At 37.3% G+C, this 9,888-nt stretch overlaps 1 protein-coding gene across 2 annotated transcripts in view; it reads right to left on the reverse strand.

The window, feature by feature from the left end:
• Copb1 (COPI coat complex subunit beta 1) overlaps nucleotides 1-9,888 on the reverse strand; it is a 31,392-nt gene that overhangs the window by 15,416 nt on the left and 6,088 nt on the right. For both annotated transcript variants that reach the window (XM_031387964.1, XM_031387965.1), the window contains exons 4-11: nucleotides 9,521-9,690; nucleotides 6,981-7,095; nucleotides 5,911-6,003; nucleotides 4,738-4,875; nucleotides 3,025-3,144; nucleotides 2,078-2,185; nucleotides 1,846-1,992; nucleotides 1,157-1,302 (exon numbers count right to left, since the gene is read on the reverse strand). In XM_031387964.1, coding sequence (XP_031243824.1) covers nucleotides 1,157-1,302; nucleotides 1,846-1,992; nucleotides 2,078-2,185; nucleotides 3,025-3,144; nucleotides 4,738-4,875; nucleotides 5,911-6,003; nucleotides 6,981-7,095; nucleotides 9,521-9,690 — 1,037 coding nt within the window. The remainder of the gene's footprint in view (nucleotides 1-1,156; nucleotides 1,303-1,845; nucleotides 1,993-2,077; nucleotides 2,186-3,024; nucleotides 3,145-4,737; nucleotides 4,876-5,910; nucleotides 6,004-6,980; nucleotides 7,096-9,520; nucleotides 9,691-9,888) is intronic.

Consider the following 9,888-nt stretch of genomic DNA (forward strand, 5'->3'; position numbering starts at 1 on the left):
TCTTAGCCTCTCTATTAGTAGTATTGTTTATTTCATGTTTTTACACTATACTATGGTTTTCAGAACAGTTTGCATATTTCAAAAGTATTTATACAGCCAAAAGAAACCTAGACAATTAACTTGGGAGGTGGCTTGTAAGAGAACAAAGAGTGAGACTGAATGCTTTGCTTGATGTTTATAACTATTGTATCAAGTTTGAAGAGGAGGACTTTATAAGTTACTCTTTTTCTGAGATGAATGTTTTTCCAAGTTATCACAGCCAATGAACCAGATTCTTACCCTCACCTAATGTCTGTGCCATCCTCCAAGCAGAACCATTGTTAATTGAAACAGTTGGTGAATGACTTTATGGATAGACCATCTTAATACACACACCATTTCTTAAATGAATGTAACCTGTTCTCTGTGGGCCGAGAATAAAGTGACTCACTAAAGTCAATTAGCTTTGACCATAGCAGGAAGTCTGTATCCAAAAATCATGCCTACCATTCATTCCTTGGTGCAGCAGAACTATTAACTCTCAGCTTAGTTACGATGGAGGTAAAATCCTTTGGTGATATGAGGGTCATTGAAGTACAGACTTATTACAATGAAATCCAATGTCTAAAATTTGTTCTTATTTTGGGCTTGTACCACAGTAAGAGCCAAGATTTTAAGCTCTACTAAATATAAAATAAATAAAAAGACTTTATATATTTATGTTCACTTAAAAAATACTAGTAGTGATGATTATTTTAAAATATACAGTTAATATGTTTGGAGTAATTTAAAATTTATATTGAGAAAAACATATTTTCAATATTGCTGTAGCAAGCATCTATATAAGACTGCTAAAGTGATTATTGTTTTATATTAAACAACTTTTATAATACTCATTTTTATTGTTATAATATTTTATAAATTTTAAAGAATATGACAAAAAGGTATTGTAGGTATTGAAGGGGGGTCTCTGGGAGGAGTTGGGGTACAAAAGGGAAACAAGAATGTGACTTAATTCTATTTACTTAGAATATGTTTTTAAATGTTAACAAATTCAGATAAATTGAAATCATGTATCTTTTCTGATCATAATGCAATAAAACTTAAATCAATAAAAACAAAAAAACAGAAACTGACAAAAATGCTCAACTTTCCATCAAGTGTAGTTTAAACTTACTTGACAGACTTAATAGCATGGAAGACTTCCAGCATCTTCTCTACAATCAGCATTCTCAGGTTGTCAAAGCGTTGAATGGCTTCCCGAACAAACTCCAAGACATCAGCAGCTGCTGCTTCATTACTGTCACTGAGAAATTCCATTAACTAACAAAAAAAGAGAAATGGAACAAATAGTTATATAGTTTCCAGAGGGAAAATTATATAAAGAAGTCAGAAATAAATTAATGAACAAAGAATGGAAATTAGTGATTTTCAAAATATAGAAAAAAACATAATCTGAGACAGACACTAGTACACAAACAGAAGTCTCAATAGTCCTGTGTGCAGCAAAGCTTTTGAAGAGGATTAAGAGAAAGAAATCTGAGTTCTTACCCTAGTCAGCATAGGAATACACATAAAGATCAAAAATGTACAGTAAGACTTTTGCTATAAAATAACTCAAAAAGAAAAACAAAAACATCTTAGAGAATCTTTTTTTTTTTTTTTTTTTTTTTTTTTTTGGTTTTTGGAGACAGGGTTTCTCTGTATAGCCCTGGCTGTCCTGGAACTCACTCTGTAGACCCAGGCTGGCCTTGAACTCAGAAATCCATCTGACTCTGCCTCTCAAGTGCTGGGATTAAAGGCATGTGCCACCACTGCCCGGCACATCTAGAGAATCTTACAAGTAAAATAATAAGAGTTACACACCACAGGAATAACATTTGCAGCCATATCTGGAAATCGGACAGAGCAGGAGTGCAGTGTCCGCACGAGAAGCTGTCGGTATTTGTCAGTGTCTTCATGCTCAGACACGTTATTTGTTTTAATTACTTCCTTCTTCAAGACAATGACCAACTATGGGGGAGAAAAAGTAAAAACAAGTGAGAATCACAGCATATCTGTGCCACTTACAAATAATGTCACCAATGTTCTCTTTTACCTCTTCAACATTCCTAGATGAGACAAGATCCAGTGCTAACTGCAGTGTTTTCTTACGTACTTCCAAGTCTGGTGTACTCAGTACTCTTAGGATGTCCATGACCAGATCCTGAAAAAAACCCAAAAACTCCAGTGATGCCAGTGTTTCTCTTCATGAGAAAAATACCCTAATTGCACCACTGTGCTTTTTGCCTTTCATCTCCTCAGTCCTCTGATTAGTAATGAAATTAGTAGTGTAGGAAGATAATCTGGGTTGCCTATTGTAATGAGACATGAAGTGATGACACAGCTGAGCTGACAATGTATACTTTGACTCTATCAAGTTTTAGATCCAACTTGTTTCATGGAAAATACAAAAGTCAGAGGAACAAGTTAGGGCTGGAGAAATGGCTCAGTGGTTAAGAGCACCGACTGCTCTTCTAGAGATCCTGAGTTCAATTCCCAGCAACCACAAGGTGGCTCACATCCATCTTCTGGTATGTCTGAAGGGAGCAATGGTGGTGTACTCATATCACTCACTCACTCACTCACTCACTCACTCACTCAATCAATCAGAAGAACAAGCTCAGCGACATTACAGCAAAGTAACCAGCCACATCCAGGAGGAAGAACACTTTAGAGGAAACCCAGTTTAGTTAACCTTCAACAATGTAGAAAGACCTAAAAGGAGACGGTGATTTAAAAGTTACACATCGGGCTGAAGAGATGGCTTAGTGGTTAAAAGCACTGGCTGCTCTTCAAAAGGTCCTGAGTTCAATTCCCAGCAACCACATGATGGCCACAGCTATCTGTAATGGGGTCAGATGCCCTCTTCTGGTGTGTCTGAAGACACCCACAGCGTACTCATATACATAAAGAGTTATACCTCAGTTGCCCAAAATTTACACTGTCAGGCTTCAGGTTAAGTTACCTACAGTGACATGGCTTGGGGATGACAACAGAACTTACCTGGAGGACTCGTTCATGAGCAGGATGCTCTTTTAATTCTACCAATCGGTCTAGGACGATGAGCTTTACATTGTTATCGCTCTCCTTAATAATTAAATCAATGTAACACTGAGCAGCAGCCTATTAAAAAAGAAAAAGAAATGCATTCTGGAAAAACAACTGTTGTGAAAATAAGAATTGGTCCTCCCTTCCAGGCCACTAAGAAGCTAAAATAAACTCATTCACCTCTGCACTAGCATTTATGCTATCTAGTAATAACTACTGCTGAGAAAAATTGGTATCAATGCTAGAATTAGTGGATACAAATCTGAGGAGTGACAAGAAATCTACAGGCTCGAAGTACCTCAAATATATTTGAATATAATGAGAAAAATCAGAACAGTAAGAAATCAGGGAGACAGCTTGACCTAACTGATCATGAAGAAGGTATACATGTATCCTGTACTGAGGACCTGGGACAGTAGAAGACTGGCTTTGTGCTATGAGAAAACATGAGACAAACTCATGTTCCAGAATCTCTTATAAACAAACTCATATTCTTCATGAAGGCACGAAAATAACATTTACAGATTAGAGGAGACTAAGACAGATAACAAAGTAAACTGTGGGATCCTAGAGTGGATCATGAAACAGAAAAGGGCATTAACTGAAAACTGAAGAGAAATTTGAACAAAATCTAGTTTATTTGACAATACAATTTCAATGTTAATTTAGTTTTGACAATTATATTATGATTACACAAGGTATGAACATTAAAGGATGCTAGAAGAGGAATGTAAGGGAACTCTGTCCTATTTCTGTGACTTCCCCTTAAGTTTAAAATTATTTCTAAATAAAGTGTTTTAAGTATTAACAGGTAAAACAGTAAATTCAACAATTTATGCCAGCTGGCTTTTTAGACTAATTGTTCTCTGAATATATTAGTATATTTGACAAAGTCTTGATGGACTAAACTAAAAGAAATGCAGTAATCTATTATTGACGATCCCCAAAGAAATTTTTTAAGTCACCATTATAGATCCAGTTTTTAACATAATCATAAAGAGATCTTAAAACATCAGTAAAATTCTCCAGAAACTAGAGATACCGTAACTTTCTACTTTTCTCTCTTTTTTCCACAAGAGTGTGAAAGCATACAGAAAGGCTGAATTATGGAAGAAGGCAAATCATCTTACAGAATCTGTAGTCCTCTTCATCATGTGCAGAGCCTGGAGCTGGGTGGCTAAGGGTATATATGAATGCAGCCCAGCACAAAATTGTACTTACTTAAAGCTTTGTATGGGTGTGGGTGGGTGGGCACACATCCCCACACCCACACCCAAGTTGAGGGGTATTGATTTTTCCCATTCTAACTCAGTTGTGTAGTTCTCAAGTGGGGACTTTATAGATGTCCTGTTAATGATGTCAAATGTTGGACATACCTGTGTTAAGTATAGCAAGTAATCATATAAATAACTTCAATGTCAGGGCTGGAGAGATGGCTCAGCGGTTAAGAGCATTGACTGCTATTCTGAAAGTCCTGAGTTCAAATTCCAGCAACCACATGGTGACTCACAACCATCTGTAATGAGATCTGATGCCCTCTTCTGGAGTATCTGAAGACAGCTACAGTATACTTATATATAAAAATAAATAAACCTTTAAAAAAAAACTTCAGTGTCATTAAATCATAAGAGATAAGACAGGATGTCTACCATATTGTCATCAAAGTACCTTTATTGCAGTTGGTGCACTTGACAGTGTTACTAATGTCCCAGCAGCTTCATATTTTACAGCAGGACTAGATGACTGTAGTAAATTATAGATACAGCGAATGAAACGGGCCCTTTCTGATGGATTAGCATGACAGACCTGGAAAAGAAAACATTTAGGCTTCAGCTGATTTCAAGGACATTAGACACACATAAAAGGCCACATTCCCAGCCTTTATAATTATTTTCAGATGATTTTTTTTTCCTTAGCTTTCTGAGACAGGATTTCTCTGTGTAATAGCCCTAGCTGTCCTGGAACTCACTTTGTAGACCAGGCTGGCCTCAAACTCACAGAGATCCTTCCGTCTCCTAAATGCTGGAATCAAAGGTATGTGACACCACCACCACCTGGCTCCAGATGATTTTTTTTTTTTTTTTTTTTTGGTTTTTCGAGACAGGGTTTCTCTGTGTAGCCCTGGCTATCCTGGAACTCACTCTGTAGACCTGGGTGGTCTTGAACTCAGAAATCCGCCTGCCTCTGCCTCCTGACTCCCAAGTGCTGGAATTAAAGGTGTGCACCACCACCTCCCGGCCAGATGAAATTTTTTAATGCATGGTGACTCTCACGTTTAATTTTAGGCTTCGGGAATTGAAGTTTTTGATAGCCCTTTGCCTTACAGAAACTTTTTAAGTTTCATGAGGTCCCATTTATTAACTGCTGATCTTAAGTGCCTGAACTATTGGTGTTCTGTTTAGGAAGTTGTCTCCTGTGTCAATGCACTGAAGGATATTCTCCACTTTCTCTTCTATCAGGATCAGTGTATGTGGTTTTATGTTGAGGTCTTCGATCCACATGGACTTGAGTTTTGTGCAGGGCGAAAGACATGTATCTATTTGCATTCTCTACATGCAGACATCCAGTTAGACAAGCACCATTTGTTGAAGATGCTTTTTTTCATTGTATATTTTTGGTTTATTTATCAAAAATCAGGTATCCATAGGTATATAGATTTATGTCTGGGTCTTTGATTCACTGATCAACATGTCTGTTTTTAATGCCAAAACCACCTGTTATTATTACTACAGCTCTGTAGTACAGCTTGAAATTAGGGATGGTGGTACCTCCAGAAGTTCTTTTATTGTACAGGATTGGTTTAGCCATCCTGGGTGTTTTTGTATAAATTATCATTCTTACCTTATAAATTAGTTCAACAATAACCAACTGTAGAATGTCTCCAAATGTCTGAACTTGATCAATACATGTACTTAAATAATCCAAAGCTCGATCCTAAAAAAATAAGAGTATATTTATACTCCTTATTTGGTGTAATGAATTAATACAAGACACACAAACACACACACACACACACACACACACACACACACACACACACTCTTTTCCAAATATAAAACTAATGAAGAAACTGAGGCAAAAAAGTGAAAGAAATTAAGGAGGAAGTTAAATAAATATGTCAGAAAAATCAAAACATTTCCTAGAATTGGGCACATATGTGTAATCTGAAATTTTTTTAACTGGCAAGCTAAAGGAGAAAGTCCTAAGTCCTATATGGTTCAGAATATTCATGTAATTGAAATAAAGCAGCTATTGGAGAATGTTATTTCTAAATTGGGTATGGCGGCATATGCCTGTCACCCCAGGACCTGAGAAGCAGAGGCACAAGGATCACTGCAAATCTGAGGCCAACAAGATCTACATAGCAAGTTCTAAGCCATGGGCTACATAGGGAGATTCTGTCTCAAAACTCCAAAATGAAAATATAGCTGTATTTCTATTACTGAGACCTGAAAGAAAAATCTCGCAGGCATCCTCATGATCAGACAATGTATACACAGAACTATGACCTTAATACCTCTTCAGTAAAAATATCAATACTTTTTTATTTTTCAAGACAGGGTTTCTCCGTGTAGCCCTGGCTGACCGGGACACTACTCTATAGACCTCAAGCCACAGGTATTCCACATCAACCTACTAATTAAAAATGTGCTATCTGCTGAGGCAGGCTTAATGGTATACACCTTTTATCCTAGCACATAAGAGGTGAAGGTAAATGGATCTCTGTGAGCTCGAGGCTAGCCTGATCTACATAGTAAGTTCTAGGGCAGCCAGGGCTACATAGTGAGATCCTGCCCCAAAACAAAACAAAACAAAACACAAAACAAAATAAAACAATATAGAAAACATGCTGAGGACCTAGTTTTAATTTTTGTTTAACTATAGTTAGGAAGTATTTTTAGGTGCTTTACCTGATCTGCGTGAATTAGCATCATAAATGCATTTCTTTTGCAGCTTGCATCCTTCTCATTTACCAGAAAATCATGTATCAGCTCAGGAGCATCAGGTATAAGATGTTCAAAATTTCTTTAAACAAAACAGGTAACATCCATCTTAAATAAATGCCCACTTTCCTATTTCAGTTACTTTCCAGACATTACCAACATTAAAACTTAAACTCTATAATGCAATACTTTCGGTTTTTGGAATTGTACATAATCAATTAGAAGCAGGAGAAGAAACCATAGGTTAAAACTTCATCTACTAAGCTAACATAGTGTCAATTTTACAATGTTATAACATTTTAAAAGAAGTATATAGGGAACAAACAGTCTGTTTTCATTATCTGTGCAGCATATTTAGTAACAACACTATTTTAGAAACTTAAAGGTATTTATAGTACATAGAGTGATAAATATTAGAATAAAGAATAATATACAGGAGCAGGAGAGAAAATCCAGTAGTTAAGAACTCTGGCTGCTCTTCCAGAGGACATGGATTCTACTCTCAGTACCCACATGATGGCTCACAACTGCTATAATTCCACTTCTAATGTAACTGAAGCCCTCTTCTGGCCTCTTGAGCATTAGGCACTTTAGTGGTAAACATACATACATGTAGGCAGAACATCTATATACATAAAACAAAGCAATAATTTAAAGACGGGATATATAATAAAATATATATTAGAATATGTTATCATAGTTCCAAAAATTCTTAATTGCATCATATGGCCAAGTCACTGTTCAAATTTTCAATTGTCTTATAACTGTTCCCATTTTTGTATTCCCTTTAAAGTTCTAAAATATATATAGTGCTTATGGTAACATTCAAGAATTCAATACATTATCAATAAAATATCACTTTTGTCAACATATAACATAACATTAAGATAAATAATACTGTGTTTCAATCAAGTAACATATTAAAGATCAAGAGATGCTTATAAAAATATTTCAGGGGCTGAAGAGATATATTAGCTGGTAAAGTACTGGCAGACCTAATATCTATCCCTAGAACTTAGGTTAAAAAAGGGGGGGGGGAGGGGACAAAGAGATGGCTCAGCAGTTAAGAGCACTGACTGCTCTTTCAGTGATCCTGAGTTCAATTCCCAGTAACCACTTGATGGCTCACAAACCATCTGTAATGGGATCTGATAACCTGGTCCATGCCTTTAATTCTATTACTCAGGAGGCAGAGGCATGTGGCTCTCTGTAGGCTGATGCCAGCCTGGTGTGATTCCAGTGCTGAGAAGATGAAGACAAGAAGATACCTGGGGCTCTCTGGTCAGCCAGCCTAGATACTTGGTGAGTTCCTCAACAATGAGAGACCTCATGTCAAAGTTAAAGGTTGACATGCCTGAGGAACAATATCTAATGTTCTCTGGCCTGAGCACAGACGCGCATGCGCGCGCACACACACACACACACACACACACACACACACACACACACACACACACACTATTATAAACATGCACATGCACACACATGCACAGACACTAAATAATATATATCCTAGTTAAAGTGGCAAGGCTAGGACTCCAACCCAGGACCATGCTCACACATTCTAGGAAAGGACTCTGCTACTGAGCTCTATCTACTACAGCCCCGTAAACTACTTCTAAATGGACTGACAGCCATGATTTAACAATTTAGTAATCTAGTCTCCTTTGAACTTTACAGTCGTTTTAAAGTTCAACATCTTCAGCTTTATTACCAAAGCCTTCTTCTGGCTAAACAAGCACCCACTGAGCCACGTCTCCAACCCTCTCTATTTAGAGACTCATTAAGTTGCTCAGATTGGCCTCAAACCCATCATCATCCTAACTCAGTTTCCCTAGAAGGTAGACTTAGAGGACACACCACTGGTCCAGGCAAATTTTCAACTGTTATAAAAGGAATCAGTTAAGAATCACAGCTCTTTTCACTAAAAGCATCCTTCTTTTACGCCTCTAAGACAAGACCCACACTGCTCAAAAGGAGAATTTTAAACAAGGTAAAATATGTAATGCCTCTAGCAAATGAATAAATGAACTAAGTGAATTGCAGCAATACAATCAGGAATAATGATTATGGTCTTAAACTAGAAAGTATACAATGATCTTAAGTGGCACTGTGCCATTCAAGCTGACTGTTGTCATGCAGAAACTGGGGCACACTGATGCCAGATCTTTGTTTGTTTGTTTGTTTGGTTTTTCAAGACAGGGTTTCTCTGTGTAGCCCTGGCTGTCCTGGAACTCACTCTGTAGACCAGGCTGGCCTCGAACTCAGATATCTGCCTGCCTCTGCCTCTCAAGTGCTGGGACTAAAGGCGTGAGCCACCACTGTCCGGCTGACGTCAGATTTTTTTGACTTCTCCATGGTAACAATGTAATGATAGTAAGAGAAAAAAATACTGTATTGATTAGTAAAACATATCTACAAGTACATACATTCTGTAACCAAGCACACTGGAACCTCTAATCTAAAGCACTGAAAACAGAAATAAAGCAAAGGAGTGTCCTTCTCACCTGTAGATGGTATAGATGGCCAAAACAGCGTTTCTCCGAACATAGCTGTGACGATGTTCCAAACAAGCACGAATAGCAGGCATTAAAGGCTCCAGCAATTCTGCTTCCTTCAATTTGCAAAGGAAACGAAGAGTAGATCCACGAATAAACTCATTAGGATGCTGGAGATCCTGGATAAAAATTACAGCAAGAAATGCTGAGTTTCAACTTTAAAAAACCTTACATTTACTTATTTGTGTGTGCATGTGCGTGTACACTCACACACACTGTGGAGGTCAAAGGACAACTTGCAGAAATCAGTGGGTCCTGGGTGTCAAACTCACTTTACCTGCTGAGCCATCTCACAGGCTTAAGTTTCTTTTTTTTTT

Source organism: Mastomys coucha, unplaced genomic scaffold, assembly GCF_008632895.1.
Source record: "Mastomys coucha isolate ucsf_1 unplaced genomic scaffold, UCSF_Mcou_1 pScaffold21, whole genome shotgun sequence".
NCBI classification, from domain to species: domain Eukaryota; kingdom Metazoa; phylum Chordata; class Mammalia; order Rodentia; family Muridae; genus Mastomys; species Mastomys coucha.